The following is a 21872-nucleotide window of genomic DNA, read 5'->3' as shown; positions in this document are numbered from 1 at the left end:
TATGGTAATTTACCAATGAATATATGGTAATTTATAACAAAATGACTAGTTCTAACCTAGACAAGAAACCTGTTTCATAAGCATATTTTGCAGTATGCTTTCATTTTTATTTGGAAGTCTCATCCCATCATTTTATCAAATTCTGGTAACTGGCCGCATAAAAATATGGTGGTTGCTGTTATAAGTAATGTGCATACAAGGTCTGTTCAATAAAGAATGATCATAATTTTTTTTCACAACATAGCTTTATTGATCATCCATATTTTGACAGTCCTCTTCAAAGTAGTTCCCATTTGATGAAATCCACTTACTCCAACATTTTGCCATTCTTCAAAAACATGGTGGAAGCCATTTTTACATGTGTTTGAAAATCGCCTCTGATTTGTTTAGAAACTTCTTCTGACGACTGGAAACATTTTCCTCACAGCTCTTTTAACTATGGGAATAAAAAAATAGTAGTGTGCAAGATCAGGGCTGTAGGGCTGGATGAGGAACACCTTTGATATTATTGCTGGCTAAGTACTCAATGACAGTATGAACAACATGAGGTATGCATTGCATGATTCAGCACCCATCCATCTGCTTGCAGTTGGGATAATTTGTGACGAATGTGATCCTGCAAGCGTGCTATAGTTCTGTGGTAAGGTCTTGCAACAGTTGTATGATGTGGCACAATACACCTAATTCTGTTTTTACACGATAGATACGTTCCTGAAAAATACGTGTAAAAGAAATTCGTGTAAAAAAATACATTGTATTTATGGAAGAAAAGAAGATTGGTTCCGGATCTAAAAAATCAGTAAAAATAATTTAAAAAAAAACACATAAAAATATTCTTTTTAAGCTTATTATTTTATTTCAACAAAATACACATGTAATAATATGTAATGAAAATGTATTAAAGTAAATTTGTATGCATATGAAATGAATTCTTCATGAACAAAAAAAAATCTGTTTTACACATAACAAAATTTTATTCATTTTCACTTTCTGATAATAAACGGCGCATACGTTTGTGTACGACTGGAATATCACTGCTATCACTAGAAATGTTGTGGACATCGTCTTCTTCCTCTATTAATGAAATTCTTTCTGTGATCTCTTGAGCAAAATCAGCACGAGTCTCCTCTGGTGCTGATGTTTCACCGGTTTTACGAACGAATTCAGTTATTAATCGTTGTGTTCGTGTTTTGGTTAGGCCGTTATATAATTCTCTGTAAGAGGCTGTCAACGATTTCAGTTCACGTTGAAACTTCTCATCGCGTTCCTCATTAGAGTCATGTTTGACAAAATGATTACCTAATTTTCTGGCCAGTTCCAGACCTTCTTTTATTAAATCTGCATTTAGAACAGGATCATTTTCTTCATTATCACTACGTTCTGTGGGATAAGGAGTCCCAAGGACAATCTCTAATATTTCATATTCGTTTAGGGCTTTGTCGGTTAACAATTCCTCAATATCTTCAAACAATAGATCATCGAATCCTTCTCCACCAATTTTGTGTGTCATTGTAATGATGTTGGGAAATGCGGTTGTATTAAGGATGATGGGATCTTTGCTTTTTACACATTGTGGCCAAACCGCTTTCCAACACGCATTTAAAGTTGCTGGTTTTAATTCAGTTAACGCTAATCCAACTTGATTGATACAATCCACAATTGAGAATTTCTTCCACACATCAATGACTGTTAGTGTTTCATCATTCAGTTTGTCCAAAACGTGTCGGAATGTTCATTTTAGGTAGTATGTTTTAATTGTCGCAATTATACCTTGGTCTACTGGTTGTATCAAAGATGTAGTATTAGGTGGCAGAAAAAAAATTTGTACGTTTGGGTGTTCCAAGACAGGATGGCTGGGTGCATTATCACGAATCAGAAGAACTTTAAATTCGAGACCTTTCAAATTCATATAACGTCTGACTTCTGGGACGAAACATTTGTTGAACCATTCTATAAAGATAGCAGTAGTCACCCAGGTCTTCTTGTTTGCCATCCAGTTAACAGGCAGTTTATTGATATCTACACCTTTCATTGAACGTGGGTTTAGGGCTCGATTTACCAGCAGTGGTTTCAACATACGATCTCCTGAAGCGTTAGAGGAAAATAATAAGGTCACACGATCCTTAGCTACCTTAAAACCACCAGCAGTTTTCTGCGATTTGGCTACATACGTTCTGTTCGGCATTCGTTTCCAGAAGAAACCAGTTTCATCTGCATTCCACACTTGATCAGGAGTGTATCCTCCATCTTCAATAATTTTGCAAGTTCCTGCGGGAATACTTTAGCAGCCAATTCATTTGCAGATGCAGTTTCACCTTTAATTTTTATATTATGAAGAGTATTCCTTTTAAGAAACCCTGTCATCCAACCTGTACTCGCAGAAAATTCATACTTTCTGTTTAATTGAGATGAAGTGCTTGGCTCCTTTTCTTTAATCTGTCTGTAAATTCTTAGTGCTGTTTGCTTGATGGCATTTCCATCTACTGGTACTTTTTTTTGTGACTGGTCTTCTATCCATATTACCAGAGCCTTTTCCATTTTTTCCTTGACAATATCTCTTGTATATGATGATGAATTAACACTTACTTTTGTTCCAGAACATACCGACTTCCTAATTGCAGCTTCATTTTTCTTAATAGTTCTTACGGTAGCTTCACGTACACCAAAATGCTTTCCTACAGACGTGTAGCCCCTTGTCCAGTTGCAAGACGATCTAAAATTTGAATTTTAAGTTCCAAAGAAATCGATTTCCTTTTCATTTTGGTAATAGGCGAATTATTCGACATTATATAAGGGCTACCGAAAAATATCTCAGTTATAATTAATAAAAAAAGGTATGAAAAATTTGTAAACTTACAATTTATTGACTATCGGCAAAATTAATAAATTTTTATGTGCACAAATTTCACTAAAGATTCTTTCACTTTGAAATAGAGCGTACTACTAAATGTCTTCCGAAGATACAATGCACGAATACCGTAGATGTGCACCAAATTCAATAAAAACGTTGACAATTCATAAATATCTAGACGTACACATTGGTAAACAAAAGCACGCGTTTCAAAACGCACACACTAGCTGTTATCCAATCTATTGGTGCGTGTAAAATAGAAATGATACTAATATGCCACAAATTAAAAAAAAATTTTCTTAGAATTTAGGCAAAAAAAATTAATTGAAATCGTGTTAAATCAAAATGACTCGCGTAAAAAGAGAATGAAATTTTTATTTTGAATTCGTGTTAAATCAAATTCGTGTAAAAAAAGTTCGTGCAAAAACAGAATTAGGTGTATGCTGAAAACCATTCCTTGAATGTCAACAGAAGAGATGCTATAACCTTTCCTGTGGAAGCCACAACTTTTTTTTTTTTTTTTTCCAGTGTTGGCAATGACTTACACTTCCAAAAAGAGCTTTTGCTTACTGTCTGGTTGAAATGATGAAGCCATGTCTCATCCACTGTTATCACCTTGTGGAGAACTTCACCATCTTCAGTAAACATCTGTTGCAACTCCTGACAAATGCTATGCAAACTTGCTGTTGCTTAAGTGTGAGTAGTCTTGGAACCCAGCATGTACACAAACACATGTCATTTGCAAACTTGCTGTTTCCAAATGACACATGTTTGGTCATTTTCCTTATTGTTATTCAATGATCTTCTCTAGCAATTACAGAAGCAGTGTCCATGGTTTCTGTGGTGACAGCAGTGGTTGGAGTTCCAGAACTGCTGAGGTTTGTGATCAAGTCATGTCCATCTTTATACATTCTGAACCACCTGTAAGTTGTGCTATATGGAAACGTAGGTTAAAAGTCTCTTAACATTTCATATATTTTTGCTGATGTTTTCTTGAGACAAAAAATTTGAAAGCAGCATAGTGTTCCTAATGTGTCATGTCCATTGTTACACAAGCAAAACTGAACAGGCATAAACTTGACCCACCACCAAGGTCATACTGTGTGCATGAGTCAACTGCACAGTTTCTATGTGATGCAGTTTGGTTTGGTTGTCAATTCTGCAGTTCAGCTAGAAATAGCAAGAAATATGGTTGTTCAGGAAGAATTATAATTATTCTTTATTGAACAGCCTTCATACATTTTCAACCTTCACATCTTCAGAAATGGAATAATGGGATAAATACTGTCCCCAGTATTTTTTAGTCAAAATGACCATTATTATGATGGAAGCATCTTGTTCACTCATCAATAAAGGAGTTTAAAGCTCTGCTAGCAGGAGCAGGAATAGTAAAGTGACTGTGTTCTGGAACTATCATGCTATTCTTGGGAATTTTTGAAAGTCTAGAGATACTGTGAATGTTGCATTATATTGTGCACGTCTGAAAAAAATTAGGGAATCAGTGCATAGAAAACAGCCTGGTCTATCAAGAAAGTCTGATACCGTTGCATGACAGCACATGTGCAAAACAAGAGGTCAATAATTTGGATTGGGACTTTCTTGATAATCCTTCTTACAGCCCCTAGTCCTTCACCTCTAGCAGTGTCCATTTGTTTGGTCCACTTAAATCTAGCTTGGTGGCAAAATTGTTTTTTTGATGATGCAGAGGTTGAAAATGGCAAATAACACTGGTTACTACAGCAGCCAGCACATCTTTCTATGCAGCATGTTCCCAGAATTTGATAAAGCAATGGGACAAGTGTAAAAATGTTTTTGGTGACTAGGTTGAAAAGTTTTTTTTTTAACTCCACAGCTGACTTATTGACTTGCTTATGTATTTCCAATTCTTTTTGTGTAAGATACATATCGCTTTAGTTTTAAGTTACTAATGATTCTATGTCTGTACCAAATCGAAACTTTGCATGTGTACTGAAGTTTTTAAGAGTGGTATGTTATTTTTTTCAAAGCTTTCAATTCAAGGTCAAATGTAAGTGAATGACCTTGAAAATAAAATTCCCTCTTCCATTTTTGATTATGTTAAAAGGGGGACAATACCAAGAGGTACAAATTAACAAAAAATGTAAGTCTCCATCCGTAAAGCCCTGTATTATGCTTGGTACATACATATAAGTCTTGATACCTAACAATCTTGCTAAGTCATGAAAATCAGTTGGTGAACCCTGTTGAATTTATCTAGAATTAGCCCTTTTACACTTTCATTTACCTTTGTCATATGCTGAAAAAAGAGTAATTGTTAACTGAATATTATGTTTTAAGGATCACAGCTTAGCTTGTGGCATGTTTGGTATAACATTTATTTCTCTCTGTCTCTCTAGGTATTCCCATACATCACACATATGGGAAGATAAACTAATCTTGATTGGGGGAGTCAACAAGTTTTCTGAAGTTTCACTTGGTGTGGCTATTGTCAGTTTAACAACATATCAAGTTCAAGAATACAGGTTGCCAGTAAGTTTCAAATGTTATCTACCTTTCTATAAAGATATCTGAAAGCATTCTCAAAATTTTCTATAAGAAATAACTGAAAAGGAAGATAAGGGAAGCTAACGAAAAGGGTTGAACTTAAATGCTAGATACTTATAGGTTTATTCAAGTAGTAGCAAAAATTATTTTTATAGTAGACTTGATTAACCTGGTTGTGGATTAGCATTAGTAGAGGCATATGATGCAAGAAAGCAAGCTTATGCAGCATCAGCAAAAAAAAAAACAAAAACACTCCCATTTCACCCCTCCATTTGTTCCAAATGCCTGTTCAGCTGAGCCTTAAATTTATTTAGGCTATCAACTTCCACAACAAGGGATGGAAGTCTGTTCCACCAACCAACCAACCAACTACCCGCTGACTAAAGGCAAATTTCCGCACATCTATCCTACATCTGTCTTTCCTCAATTTGAATTTATGCCCTCTTAGCTGATTATTCTGAGCAAGAGGAAGAATCCCATCAGCATTGAGCATGCTCAAACCATTCAAGGCTTTATACACCTCTATCAGATCACCTCGCCGGTGCCTAGTCTCCAGACACTGTAATTTTCAAAACTTAAGCCTTTCTTCGTAAGAGCAACCCTTTGTTCCATTCACTAATCTTGTTGCCCTTCTCTGTACTCGTTACAGCAGCTCTACATCCTTCTTGAAATGAGGCCTCCAGACCTATATACAGTACTCAAGGTATCGCCTGACCATTGCCTTATACAAGAGGATAATCACCTCCTTTTCCCTGCTAGAAAAATTCCTGTATATCATTGACAAGACACTATGGCAGCCAGTCTGCATTGCTCAGAAAACTTCATATCTGCCTGCACAATTACCTCCAGGTCCTTTTCACTCTCTACCACTATCAGTGTAGTACCACATAGTTGATACATTACTCTGGAGTTACTGCTTCCCATATGTAGCACTTTACATTTGTTAATGTTAAACTTCATTTGCCACCTCTCAGCCCATCTGCTGCTCAACCTTTCCAGATCCTGTTGCAGCAGCATACTGCCAGTAGTGTCCTTAACAACCCCACCAAACTTTGTATCGTCTGCAAACTTTGACATTAAGCTTGATATACCATCATCGATATCATTTATAAATACAGAAAACAACACTGAACCCTGAGGGAGTCCACTAATAACATTCGTCCACGATGAGCAGTGTCCATTGATTACCACTCTCTGTCTTCTTCCCCTCAACCATCCCTTTATCCATAGCAGCAATTTTTCTCCAGTGCCACACTGCTCCAATTTGTGCAGCAGTCTTCCATGTGCAACAGTATCAAAAGCCTTTCTAAGATCCAAATATATAATATCAAAGTTATTCCCTGCATCCAGTTCTTTTGTGACTGCATCATAGTATCCAATCAAATTGGTCAGGCAAAACTTTCCCTTAACAAAACCATGCTGTGTCCGAGCTATAACTGAAGTCTTGTCTAGATGATCCTGCAGTGCTTCTTTAACCAGTGCCTCCATTAATTTTCCTGGAACAGAAGTTAAACTCACAAGTCTATAATTAATTGTCAGTCTTTCATCCTCCTTTGTGAATTGGGGTCACACTTGCACATCTCCAGTCTACGGGTACCTCCCCTGAGTCCAAAGAAGCTCTTATAATTATGGCTAAGGGTTTGCTTACTTCCTTTTCTGCCTCCTTTAATATAACTGGATAGATCCCATCTACCCCGAGTGCCTTTTTTATGTTTATCCTCAATTTCTCCTCCACTTTCCTCTCAGTTATTACAAAATCATCTAGCTCACTGCCAGAGTTTACTTCACCTCTGGCATTCCCCTTCCTGAATAACTCATGTGTGAATGTATATGCAAAATACTCATTTAGTTTGTTAGCCACCTGAGCAGGATCATCAACAATTGAATCATCAATATCCAGTGGACCAATCTGATTCATCCCTTTCCTTCTACACAGGTTTACATAGGTAAAGAACTCTTTTCTGTTTTTCTTTGCATCCTTTGCCAAGGATTTCTCATAATCTGCCTAATCTCCTTTGTGACTTGGTTACAGACCAGCTTATGTCTATCATAGGCTTCCATGTGACCCATTAATTTATATATATGCAATGCATTTTTCTTCTCTGCCATATGTCTCATTAGTTCATCTAACATCCATTTAGGCTTAAATCTTGAACAATATTTCTTAGTTGGTATGTAAAGCCTAGTAGCTTCCAAGATAAATTCTTTGAATGCTTCCCATTTTGAATTTGCTGTTGGTAACATCATCAGTTGGTCCCACTGTATAGAATTTAAATACCGTCTCAGACCACCGTAGTCGTAGTAGTTTATGAAAGCAAAAACCCTTCCCTTTACCCTTGATGGTAGTTACCTCTTTGAGTAAATCTCACTTCAGCACACTGTGATCACTGCCTCCTAGTGGTTCCTTTATCTGCAGATTCTTAATGCATGAAGAATCAATACTGATAATCAGATCAAGGGTAGTACTCCCTCTAGTTGCCTCCCAAACATGCTGATGTAGAAAACAATCATCCAATAAATCCACAAAAGCCTTGCTAGTGTGTGAGTGACCAATCCACAAATTCCAGTCAATATCTGGGAAATTAAAAGCCCCCATTATAAGACTCTCTGATTTACTGGCCCATTCTATTTCCCTGTACAGTTTCTTATTATACTCATCAGAGTCATTAGGCCTATAACACACTCCTGCTCTCAATTTTTATCTCCCAATGCCTATGTCACACCAAACTGACTGGACACTGCACTGTTCAGCGATGTCAACTGGCTTCACTTCCTTGGATTTTATGTGTTTCTTAACTAATAGCATAACTCCTCCTCCTTTCCTATCCTTTCTGTACGCATTATACTCCCCAAATTCCAGTTCTGCATTCCTTATATCTGTGTGACACCACATCTCTGATATGCCAACAATATCTGCCTTTGATGTTTTGAGCAATACCTCAAATTCATCAAATTTATTTACCAAACTCCTAGAATTGGTGTACTCGCAAATATACATGCACCTGTTCCTATTCTTAGCTACCCTAACATAATCCATGTGTTTACTTGTACCCCAATGACTTCCAGCAGTCTCTGAAATACCCTGCTTTAATTTTTTTATGTCTATCTTCAACAATTTCCCCGCTTTCCTTTCAGGTATCACAAAGTCATTTAGTTCCTTGTTAGAGTGTGATAAACTTCTGGCATCCCTTTCCCTAATTTCTTCATATGTGAATGTAGATGCAAAATACCTATTCAATTTGTCCACAACCTGAGCAGGATCATCAACAGTTAACCCATAGACATGAAGTGACCCATTGAGATTCAACCCCTTCCTTCTACTGTTATATAAATATAGAAGTCTTTGCTGTATTTCTTTGCCTAACCTACTTTATGGCGTGATTACAGACTAATTTATATCTACCATAGGCATCTGTATCATCTTATAATTTATATGCATTCCATGTACTTTTCTTCTCTGCCATGTCTCAGTAGTTCATCTGATATCCATTTAGGTCTAAGCCTCCTTCATTGGCTTAATGAAGCTTAATAGCTTTTTTGATTACTTCCCTGAATAATTCTCATTTAGAATTTGCCGCTGGTAACATCATCAGTTGGTCTCACTGCATAGAATTTAAAAACTGTCTGAGACCACTCTAATCAATCACTCTTATGAAAGCAAAAGCATTTCCCTTTACCCTTGACAGTAGTTAAGTATTTGATTAAATTCCACATTGGTACACTGTGATTGCTGCCACCCAGTGGGTCTTTTACCTGCAGATTCTTGATGCATGAAGAATCACTGCTGATAACTAGATCAAGAGTATCATTTCCTCTTGTTGCCTCTCTAACATGCTGCTGTAGAAAAGTCATCCAAGAAATCGACAAGAGTCTTGCTAGTGTGTGAGTGACCAACCCACAAATTTTAGTCAATGGCTGGAAAGTTAAAATCCCCCATTGTGAGACATTCTGATGTACTGGTCAACTATTTCTCTATATAGCTATTTGGTATACTCATTACAGTAATGTGCCTGTAGGCCTTCAATTTCTCAGAAACCACATCTCCATTGTTACTTTCTAGAGTGAGCTTATCAGCTCACTCTAGTCAGTATTATTACTGTGTGGTTGTTTTTAACATTTTTCTCAGAACTTTTTTTTTTTTTTTTTAAGCCCAGCATATTGAAATGGAAAAGGATTATTCTTTCTACTGAAAAAAAAAAAAAAAAAACTTCAGCTTATCAATAAACACAAAAAAGATGCTAGTGTCAAATTCGATGAGTCTCTACTTGACTACACTGAATAACAAGATACCGCTTAAAAATTTACCATTTGCAGGAAGGCAAACTACAGAAAAAAGCAAACTTTGTTTTCCATTTATCAAAAAATTATATCTTCATATTTTTCATGTAGATGACAGTTCCATGTATATGCAATAATTCCTCAGATTGGGTTGATGTAAGAAGTGGGGTTCCCCAAGGATCAGTATTAGGACCACTGTTGTTTTTAATTTTCATAAACGACATTGATGAAGGGATAGAGGGCGTGATGTCTAAATTTGCAGATGATGTTAAAATTGGTAGAGTAGTTAATGATCACTGTCAAGCTGAGCTTCTTCAGAGAGACCTAGATAGACTTCAGGAATGGTCAGAAAAATGGCAACTATGCTTTAATCCAACAAAGTGTAAGGTATTACACCTGGGAAACAGTAATCTCAAAATAACTTATTCACTTGGTGGAGTTCAACTAAACCCAGTAATGGAGGAAAGGGACTTGGGTGTTACGATACGGTCAGACATGAAATTCTCTGAGCATTGTAAACAGGTTGCAAGGAAGGCCCATGGTGTCCTATCGATGATCTATCGAACTTTTGCAAGTAGAGATAGGGACGTGATAATCCCATTATATAAGGCTTTTGTTAGACCACACTTGGAATACTGTGTTCAAGTATGGAGACCGCACCTAAAGAAAGACATCGAGCTTCTTGAAAGGGTGCAAAGACGGATAACTCACCTGGTGAGATCGGCAAAAGGGTGTCCTTATGAAGAAAGACTTCGAATATGTGGGTTGCAGAGTTTGGAAACTAGACACCTTAGAGGAGATTTGATTGAGGTGTTTAAGGCTCTGAGAGGCATCAGTAAAATGAATGAGGACAAAATTTTCAAGATTATAAATGATGCTAGAACTAGGGGACATAAATTCAAGTTACAGGTGGAAATGTTTAGATTGGACTGCAGGAAGTTTTATTTTAGCCAGCGAGTTATAAATTACTGGAATAAGTTGCCTTCGTGGGTGGTAGAGGCCGCCAGTTTGGGGAAATTCAAAGGTCATCTGGATAGTACCTTCGGGTAAGGGAAGTACATAGGATGATAGGTTTAATTTCCTTTTTATTTTTTTATTAATTATTATTATTTATTTTTTGTTTTTATCATTGTTTTGTTTGGATTTTTTTTTTTTTTTTTTTTGGCTGGTGCAGCATAAGCCATAGGCTTTCTTGCACCATGCAGCCATTACTAATACTAATTCGGTGTATCATAAATTTTGATCATTTAGAAAGGAGTTTAGAAAAAAATATATATATATATTTTTTCATTAATTTAATTTTTATAAAAGCATTCAAGCTGATTCTATTCATAGGCAGGTTAGAAAATTTGTATGTGCCTGTTATATTCTGCGTGACTGCCTGCCAGGGCGTATGACAATATGGTTTATCATATAGAGAACAGAAAGTTTGGTCACTTGGAAAGGAGTTTAGAAAAGTAAGGTTTTTTTTTTTTTTTTTTTTTTATCAATTTATTTTGAGTAAAGTGTTCAGGCCAATACAGCTCATAGTATCAACTTGAATACTTTCTAACCTAATCAGTAGGTAGGCTGGAAAGTTTGTATGTGGCTATTATTTTCAGAATGTGACTTTTCATAGTGTAATAACTTTACACTATGAAAAAAAAAAAAAAGGCCAATTTTTTTTGGCTATGAAGCACTTTGAAAAAACAAATTCCCATTTTACCTATCCATCTCCTCTCTAGTTCTTCCTTGAATTTATTCAAGCTATCCACTTTGACAACAATAGATGGAAGTTTGTTCCAGCAATCAACCACCTGCTGGCTAAAGGCAAACCTGCACACATCTATTCTGCAACTATCCTTCCTCAATTTGAATTTATGTCCCCTCATATGTCAGCAAGAGGAAGAATCCCATTAGCATTCAGCTCATTCAAAGCCTTAACACTTCAGTTAGATCACCTTGCAGGTGCCTAGTCTGCATTTTTCAGAACAAGCCTTTCTTGGTGATGGCAACCCTTTGTTCCCCTCACTAATGTTGTTGCTCTTCTCTGTACCTGTTCCAGAAGCTCTACATCCTTTCTAAAATAAAGCCTTCAGACCTGTATGCAGATGTGGCCGAACTATTGCCTTATACAATGGGATAATCACCTCCTTATCCTTGCTGGCAAAACCCAATGTGCTGTCCTGGCAGCCTCTTTCCACTGCACAGAGAACTTTATATCTGACCTGCACAATTACCCCCAGATCTTTCATTTTCCATGACACTGAGTGTAGTACCACAGTTTTTACATTAAAACGGGTACCCCTGTCTAGATGATCCTGCATCACTTCTTTAACCTGTGACTCCATTATTTTCCCTGGAACAGAAGTTAAGCTACTGAAATTACTCATGTCACCCTTTGATCCCCCCTTTGTGAATTGGGTGCACATCTCCTGTCCACAGGGACCTCTCCTAAATCCAAAGATGCTCTGATAATTATGCCTAGGAGTTTGCTTACCTCCTTTGCTATCTCCCTTAATATAATTGGATGGATCCCATCCATGCCAGGTTCCTTTTTTAAGTTTAACTTTAACAGTCTCTCTACCATTTTCTTCTGAGTTAATACAAAATCATTTAGCTCTCTGTTAGAGTTTAATAAACTTGTGGCATCCACTTCCCTAAAGAATCCCTAATGTGAATGTAGAAGCAAAATATGTATTCCATTTGTCAGCAACCTGAATCATGAACAGTTAAGCAATTGATATCAAGTGAATCAGTGTGATTCATCCCCTCCACAACGTTTGCATGTAATTACTTGACCAGCACTTCAAATTCATCAAATTTATTTACTAGCATTGGTGTAAATGCAAGTATATGTGCACCTGTTCTTATTGTTTGTTATCCTAATATAGCCCTATATTTTTTTTGTTCCATGAAATCCCCAGTACCTTGTTTTCTGGGCTGCTGTATGTTCCAATAGAAGCAGTTCAATAATCACTTCCACCTCTGCCTGCAGCTATTGTTAATCTGTTCTCCTGTGTTAATCTTTTATCCCTCTCCCAAGCTAGCAGTTTTTCGACCCACCTGACACTGCCTCAATAGTATCAGCAAATATTCTTGCACCTTTTCTATCTAAGTCTAACCCATTCCTGTAGAAGCAGTCCCTCCTGTTAACAAGCACAGATCACACTGAGAAAAATTCTACCCCATGAGCTTTGCATGTTCTCTCTAGGGCTGAATTGATTGAAAAGGCTCTCAACATGTACTCCCCTCCTGTCATGTCTGGGGAGAATTGCAGACACTCTCAAATTTTTTTTTTTTTTTTTAATGAAAACCCCAAACACAAGAGGTATTAGAACCTATAGTACTTAGCACCGTGCATAGGTTGGAGGTTAAGAAGACAAAAGAAGATATTTGTTGACATTAGACTTGAACTTCTGTAGACTGTAATTTTCAGGAAATATGTATGAAGGAAGGTTGTTCCAGAAAACGGCAGTTGAATGAATAAACAAGGAAGATGAAAAGTTGGTTCTGTGAGTTGAAGTTGGACAGTAAATGGATGTCAGCTGGTGGCAGCAAGTGTTCGTACCATTTTGAAAGAGAGAGAGCGGTAATTATTGAAGCCAAGTCGGAAGGACAGTGACCATGGAAATATCTGTAGAAAAGGCATGCAGCAGAAATAGTACATCTATGAGACAGAAAGTTAGAGATGAGTCATTAATTAACCTAACTGCCCTCTTCAGAATGGAATCTAGAAGCTTGAGAGAGGTTTTGGGGCCACCGCCCCAGATGTGGGAACAATATTCCATGGAAGGATGATTTGCAATTTGTACAGAGTGAACAGCTGTTTGGAAGAAAAGTAATGCTGAGAGCAAAAGAGAAAACCAAGTTTTTTTTAGATGCAGAGGAAGCAATATTTGTATTGCATTTGTGCCAAGAGAGATTAGAAGTCAGAGTAATCCCCAAAAGAGATATCATCTTGCCTAGAAATCGGAGTGTCACCAAAGATACACATAGGAGCAGAAGAATCCTTTTTGTAAGATATAAGACAGGACTGAGTTTTAGAAGGATTGAAATTTAAGTTTTCTTTACCCTACTAGAGAATTACGTGGAGATTAGCATTTAAGGATTTGGCAGTGGATACTCATGAAGTTGAAGCTGTTTGAGCAGGGCAGGGTTTCTCAAACTGGAAGGTGCAAAGCAATGTGGTATCATCAGCAAAACTATGGATAGGATTTCTGGTCAATGGAAGAAGGCCATCAATATACAAGAGTGAATGAGTGGAAGAAAGAGCTGAACCTTGGGGGACACCAGCATTAATGGAGAAGTTAGAAGACAGAGAGCCATCTACCCTCACCCTCAGTGAGCAGTCAGAGAGAAAACTGGATAACCAATTACAAAAAAACAGTTGGCAAACCATAAGATGGAAGCTTGTTTAGAAGACCTTTATGCTGTTATTGTTGTTGTTTGGTTTTTAGGAGCATTAGCAACTAAGGCCATATTGCCCCGGGGATATGCAGTGGTCATTCCCAAACCTTTCCGCATCCTCTGTATTTGGTGGTTATGGGCTCGAACCCAGGTCTAATCAATAAGCGTGTGCTACGTACTGCTGCTCCTGGCTACGGAGGCGCCGACCTTTATGCCAAACATGATCGAAAGCCTTTAAGATGTCAAGAGAAACTGCTTGTGTTTCACTGAACTTTTCCATTGAATTTGTCCATAAATGGGTAACATAAGCCACAATATCACCAGTAAATCGACTCTGACTGAATCCATACTGGCGATCTTTGATCAGATGGAAGGTTTCTAGGTAGTTTAAGAGTTGGCAGTTAATCAATTTCTCCATTTCTTTAGAAAGAGTAGAAGTAATTGCAATGGGACAATAATTGGATGGGAGGGACAAAGCCCTCCCATCCAATATGGGAGGGATGCAATTAAAAGAGGCAGCAGAGTACAGGAGCACAGGTTTTGAGAACAAGTGAGGTTTAGGACCTGGAGCTTTCTTAGCACCAAGATTCGTCAAGATCCTTCTGACGTCCTTTTGATGGAAGACCACAGGAGCCATTGAATAGAGCGTGTTGAGAATGGTGGTAGGTGTTTTACCAATATCATTAATACATGAGTTGGAAGAAAAATGGGGTGCTAGCAGGTTAGCTTTATCCTCCTTAGTATCCTTGGCTGAAGTGACAATAGAACCATCTGGTTTTGACAGAGGTGGGAGCAGAGATGGGCAAAAGTTTCAGCTGATAGCTTTGCCAAGAGACCAGAATGCTCGGCTACCATTAAGGCAAGAAGCAAGTTTTCTACTCTTCGCCTGTTCAAAATCTAGTTTGGCTGATTAATAACTGCTTTACAATTGTTGCGAGCTTTGGTATAGGCAGAAAATGAAACTGAAGAATTGGAAACAAGCCAATTACAATATGCAACATTCTTTTCTTGAACAGCCTTAGCACGTTTATTGGAAAACCAAGGTTTAGATAAAGGATGAGATTTTAAAGTGGAGTGTGGAATAAAGGATTCCATTCCTTCAAGAATAATCTCACTGACACAATCTGAGCAAACGTTGACAGAAGTTTTGAAACAGTAATTCGATTAAGAAAAGTAGAAAAGAAATCTTGCAGGTCATCTCATTTTGCATTCTTGAAATGCCAAACAACGTGAGGTTGGGAATTCCCAAGGCTCCATTGGCAAAGAGGAAATCACCAAGTTGTGAGCTGAGGTTCCTAAAGGACTGCATACTTAGACGGGTTGTTTGTGAGAAAAAGATCAAGTGCCTTGCCTGTATGGTTAGGATTTTCCGGTATTCTGGTAGGTAAATGAACAATCTGTGTGAGGTCATTAGCCTCAGCATCTCGACCAGCTTGGTCTGTGTGACTAGAAAACAGAAGTCAGCTGGAGTTGTGAACATTAAAATCACTGAGGAAAGTTGGACTGAAGAAAGTCAAGTTGCAAAGAGAGGAAGTCAAAGAGCTCCAAGTGATTGGTGGAGTTGGGAGAACGATAGAGACAACAGATGAATTTGACAGAATGAGGTAGAGAGAGATTTTAAGCTAGAGAAGATCGAAAAGGGCAGATTCCAAATTACCAAGTGTCTGACAGGGAATATCAGAACAGAACCTTTGAGGCGAAAAGAATCATACAGCAAATAATTTGGGCAACTGAGATTCTGTCAGGAAAAAGTACATTGGGTTTGGCAGACTGTTAGTGGAAATGGATGTCGTTAAGATTAGAACTGAGACCACATATATTTGTGAAATGAACTAGGAAGTGTTTGGTAGGTTTATATCTTTTTGGAGACAATTTTTGGTCTATTAGTTTGACAATTCATGGTGTATTCAATAGTAAGAAAAAGTGTGGGGGGTGGGGACATGCTGTATGAAGTAATGAAATTCTTGGATATGCATACACATGGTAAGAATATACCTAAATCCTTGACTATCATGGCCCCCACATACGCACTACTCAGTCTCCCTCCAGTCACTATCTGGCAGAGTAGAGGTTGCAAGATTATACACTAGCTGATCCGGAAGCCTCCTAGAGATTTACCAATAGGTTCAGTCCATTGTACAAACTAGCGGCCGGCCTGCAAACACCGTTTTAGAGCTGTACCCTCAAAATGTCAGGAAGTTTGGATCTCACCGTGGTGTTCATCGTAACCTCAAAAGACATCAGTCATACTGCATGATGGAAGAGCTGGCAAAGGGTTTTAACCATAATTTGCAAGCTTTTCCCTAATTAAACCCTAATTCACAAGTTTTTCTCAATGTTGTTGCCCTGTACTTGTAAAATAAGTCCTTGCATCTCCTACTCTTAATGTCATTAGTGCCATCGTGTATATAACAGTATCATGTTTTTCTAGCCTTTCAAGATATCTGCTGAACAACATTGACTAAACTCCTGACAGACATATCCTGGTCCTATCCCACCTATCCTTTTTGCACAATATATTTCCTATTTCCATGACAAGAGTCACCAACAATAGCTATCTCCTGTGAGATGGACCAGTGCATTCTGCCGTGGGGATTGCTGCTGTGTTGTCTGATAGACAAGAACGAGCTCTGAAGGACAAGTTGATGTGGGCAGCTGAGAGCTGGATGGTCGCCCCCAATTTAATTCCTTTCAGGGCATCTACCCTGTTCTTTAAGCTCTCAAACACCTATTAGAACACTGGTTTGATGCCTAATATCCTCTCGCTCTTTACATTGAACACACAATGACATCCATCCCACTGGCTGCAATCATATCCTGTTCAGACAGACCCACCTTTGTTTTGCTGCTGTGATCTAAGGTTTCCATTCAAATCAGAATAGTAAACTAATATAATATACTTAAATGCAATAATAACACAATGAATTGTTTATTCAGCATAAGTACACTATGAAGTTCGTGTTATTAAACATATATATATATATATTACATTATATGTAATTAGACCAAAGTGGTGAGAAAACTGGAGAAAAATGAGTGCATGACACTATTCAAAGAACATTTTCTGAAGGACAAGTTGAAGTTTATTTCAGGCCAAAAGGAGGATTCCAGGGTCATATACTTGTACCAAAACAAATTATCTATATAATATCGGTGTAGATACACCATAGTTTACCCATAAATTTGAACTACGTATGTAGTGTAAAGGCATCGTATTAACTGTGTCTCATATTGTGGGCGTCTTCTCAATGAGATAGCTCGTATTGCACTACTTCAAATAAATAATGCTTCTCTACTAGAGAAGACTACTGTTATTTATTTTCAGTCTTCTCTACTAGATTTATTATTTGAAGTAGTGCACTACGAGCTATCTCATTGTGAAGGCACTCACAATATATAACTATAGTCTATCTACACCGATATTATATAGTTAATTACCTAAGCCCAAAGAAATTATGCCTTGTGCATTTCATCTTCTAATAGAAAAATCATACAGTATTTACCTAGAAATTTGCTTTCAAATTTCATAAAAATATGGCAGATCTGCAGTTAAGATTTAAGGATCATGAAAAATGGGTTAAGATCGAACCTTATCTCCCCCAATAAAGTTGTTACCAAACTTTATTGTGGGAGATGTAAAAATTGGATCATTATATGCAGATGATATTGTGTTTTTAAATTATGCAGTTTTCAAGATCTTAAAGAATCTCTAAATAAATTTTATAAGATTGGAGACTGTTTGGCATGAAATTTTGGAGACACAAAGAAAATTTAGAGTGCAAATAAATAACCAAAAATTGGACGTTAGTAGTTTTGGGAGTACAGGCAACCCCCGTATAACACGGTACTTCTACAACACAGTTTCGCTCTGACATGCTTGATAAATTGCGCCAATCCTCGCACAACATGGTACCTATATAACACAGTTTCGCTCTAACATATTTAGAGAATTTCGGTAAACCTCGCATAACAGGGTATTTTTGAGCTTTTGTGCTGGGGAAACCCTGCTATTATGTTGGATGTCATTTTTCAACATTTCCACTCTTTTTGAATCCCTGCTGTTGACTCCTAGTCAATAAAAATTGATTGGGAAATTCCCATGTTATGTTCTGTGCTATTGAACTTTCGGAAAAATCTAAATTTCAAAGTTTTATTACTATTTGATAGCACACCAGGCCACCCAAAAGATTTAAGTCATCCAAATATGGAAGTAATGTTCCTACCACCACAGTTGTACAAGGTTAATATAACTTCTTTCATTCAGCCATTAGATCAAGGCATTATATCCACCTTTAAAACTCATTACAGTGGATTTTGGATAAAATTGATTCCGAATCTATCGAAGTAATGGGGGCATGGAAACATTTCTCAATTGTGGACTGTATCAGAACCATAGCATTATTGCTGAAAGAAGTAAACCCATCAACATTAAAGGCGTGTGGAAAAATGTATGGCCATAGCCAGTTCATTCAGAAAACATGGTCGAACCGGCAGAAAATGGAATCGGTGTGATAGGAGAAAATCGGTAAAAGGGTTTGATAGGACTACTGCAGCCCACCTGGGTAGCACAGTTGATAGAATCGCCCTCCCCACACCGGGTGGAAAAGACCTGAGTTCAAATCCCGTCGATGATGGGAGGAATTTTTATGGGCCTTTTATACAGTGTTGCTTAGTTAGTCAGGCTCAGGCGAGGGTAGTATGGTTTTTCCTCCCAGAATCTTGGGATTTTCATCCAGCAAAACAGAAAATTGACCTCAGGACACACGAATTCATAGACAATATACACAGAGTAACATGAATCACCTATGCTCCTAAAAAAACCAAAAATATTATTACTCAAGACATTCAAGAATTACTGGTGGAAAAAGAGGCTGGTGAAGCAGATTTGGTGGAAATGGCATATGAGGCAAAACCAAATCAATTCAGAGGATGATAAAGCAGATAAATTCTAAACTTACAAATTTTACACTAAAAAGTTAGCCAAACAATTAGAATCTTATTTTTTGAATGCAGATTCTTGAACGAAAGGAGTGCAAAGTTCAAAAGGGAGCTTCAAAAATGCTTAGTTCCATATGATGAAATTCACAAAGATTTATCGAGCAAAAGCAAACAGACCCAAATTACTGATTTTGTGTGTCTTTTACTCTTTAAAAAATATAGAATGGTGCATTTTTGTTAGCTTTTGGAACCTTACCCTGCCCACTTTTTGTACTTTTTCTTAGTCCTGTATAACATGGTTTCGCAGAACATGATATTTTATAGGAACCTAACTACTGTGTTATACAAGGGTTACCTGTATAGAAAAAAATTATAAGGAAGGTGGAAGATTATATAATAAATTTGTTTTATTAAACATTTATTTGAAGCAAAAGAGAAATTAGGTGATTATAAGGCTCCATTAACCTGTGGAGTTAAAAGCTAGACAAGAAATAGAGATTGATCAAAAGTTAGAAGCTTCAGGATTAGAGTTTTAAGAAAAATAAATGGAGCTTATTGATTGGGTATCAAATTGCAAAAGGGAGCTTCAGAATAGTGCTACTTCTTTGATTGTTTATTTTATAATTTTTGTTGTGATCTGGTTTCATAAAATTACCATAATGCACAAGATTTTCTACTAATATGCAAACTACATCAGTAGCACCATTTAATTAGTACTACCTATGTTAGAAAACAATTTTGCTTTGTTAGTAAGCAAAATGAACTATTTCTAAAAGTTAATAAGAAGTTTCAGTTAATTAGTGTTGTTAACATAGTGCAAATTATGCAAACTTTGGCTATTTTCTTGTATTTGTATGCTGTATTTCTAAAATCTAAAAATGAATCCAACATTTAAGTAAAAAAAAGTAAATAATTAAATGTTTGTACTGTAAAGTAGTTAACACATTTTGTGTTAACTGCTTTCCACTATATTCTGCTTGTTTTAGAGTTTAGATTATTAGTATTGCTCTTGATGGAGAGATAATAAACAAACATCTCTAATATATTATTTTTTAATTTTACTTAATTAAAATGTTCTTTTTTGTCAGATTCAAGATCCTATACATCCCATAATGCTTCATAATCATTCTAGTGTATACCTAGAAGAAATTCAGACTGTTATAATAACTGGAGGTGGAGGCAACTGCTTTTCTTTTGGCACTCACCTGAATGACTTTATTCTTCAACTTCCGCTTAAGCAGATAGTAAAAAATATTGTATAATATTATGTATAAAATGTATTTATTTTTGTAGGGCCTGACTGGAAACTATTTTTTGTGTATTTATGAAAATGTAAGTTCAGATTTGAAGAGATACAGGAATTTAGCATTAATTTATAATTTTTACCGAGCAAATGCCAAAATTGTATTTTAAAACAAGCAAATGCATCTATAATTAAATTGTATATGCTGATAAGGAATCAAATAAATTGGTCTTTTAATTATCAATGAATTAGAAAATTCAGAAATGTTATTTATGAATTTATATTACAGGAATTGGTTAGACCGTATGAACCAGAGCTGTAATGATCAATAAGGAGTTGGTTAATAGGTGTAATAATATTTATATTAAAACTAATAAAAACTCCATTTTTATAATGTGTAACACTAGTGGTGAATAACCACCCAGATAGATAAAAATTAAGTTACATGTGGACATGCAAGAAACATTACCCATAATGTTAATTATTTATTTAAATTTTATATTAATATGAAATTTATATTAAGGTAGAGAAATTTCATGTTTGTAAGTGAAATCCTTACATATTTCTACATTCTTGTTTGTCATATTGCTTTGCTTCACAAGATTCATTATTCTTTAAAGATTTTCTTTAGACAATTCTGAGAAATATGGATTCAAAAAGGTTTGAAAAGGTTTCAAAAGACCAGGTCTTTTGAAACCTTTACAAATCGAAATGAATCAGAAATTAGTGAAATATTTCTTTTTAGTTATAAGCAGGAAATTGTTGTAACAGCTAAAATGTTATAATTCCCACATATCAAATGTTTTTATCATAACCTGTCAGTTTAACTTAAAGCACCTTACATGTCAACATTAAATTAGAACACTTTTCTTCTGAAGTGAACTTCCAAGTAGAAATAATCAGTAAAATGTTATAATTTAAATTTGAGTTAGGTGACAATAAAATCCTGAGTATGAGTAAATGAGATATAAAACATGTATTTAATACTAAATACATAACTCTGGTGATGTTTTGAAAAGCCCCCACAACTAACACAAGATAGAATTGCTGTTCTTCCACCATGTAGAAAAATTCTGGGTTTGAGTCCCATTTAGATAACTTTTGTGGCCTTTTCCCCTACAATTTGGCTGAATAAGTCTGTTTCAGCTGAGGATTGCAGGTTTTTCCTCCTGAAAACTCTGATTTTCCATCCAGCAGACTAGCCGAAGAAGTATATTGATTCTTTGTGGCCTTACCTTGGTAAAATTAACCAACATTTTGAGAGGCTAAATTGGATCAAGCCTCAATCATAAGAAGGGGAGAATTAAAGAGAAAAATAAATACAATATTCAAAAAGATAAATGTTCAAGTACCACAAACTATATGCCAGTGTTTCTCAAAGTGTGGTCCATGACCTCAGGGAAAAAAAAATTCCAGTCCTCAGAAAATATACAAATAATTGTGTGATCCTATTATATCACAAAAAGTTCATGAATATGGAAAATCACAACCTAAGTGTGAATCTAGTTTCTCATCTGGTTTTCTTTAAAAACAATATAGAAACAGAATGAATATTGAACAAGGTTTTAGAATAAGTGTCTTCTTTCATTGCTAAAATAAAGTTGCAATATGATGCTAAACGTCACATTGGGGCTTAGAGGGGAACAGGCA

At 36.4% G+C, this 21872-nt stretch overlaps 1 protein-coding gene across 1 annotated transcript in view; it reads left to right on the top strand.

Moving 5' to 3' along the window:
- LOC150084911 (tRNA wybutosine-synthesizing protein 4-like) overlaps window positions 1-20270 on the top strand; it is a 156719-nt gene extending 136449 nt beyond the window's left edge. The window contains exons 17-18 of the mRNA XM_090375637.1: window positions 5227-5359; window positions 20068-20270. Coding sequence (XP_090231763.1) covers window positions 5227-5359; window positions 20068-20241 — 307 coding nt within the window. The 3' untranslated portion in view covers window positions 20242-20270. The remainder of the gene's footprint in view (window positions 1-5226; window positions 5360-20067) is intronic.
- The last annotated feature ends 1602 nt before the right edge of the window (window positions 20271-21872 follow it).

Source organism: Mastigoproctus giganteus, chromosome 6 (assembly GCF_048544385.1).
Source record: "Mastigoproctus giganteus isolate SK-2022 chromosome 6, ASM4854438v1, whole genome shotgun sequence".
Lineage (NCBI taxonomy): Eukaryota > Metazoa > Arthropoda > Arachnida > Uropygi > Thelyphonidae > Mastigoproctus > Mastigoproctus giganteus.
The sequence above is the reverse complement of the archived record's forward strand: the minus strand, read 5'-3'. Positions and strand labels throughout refer to the sequence as shown.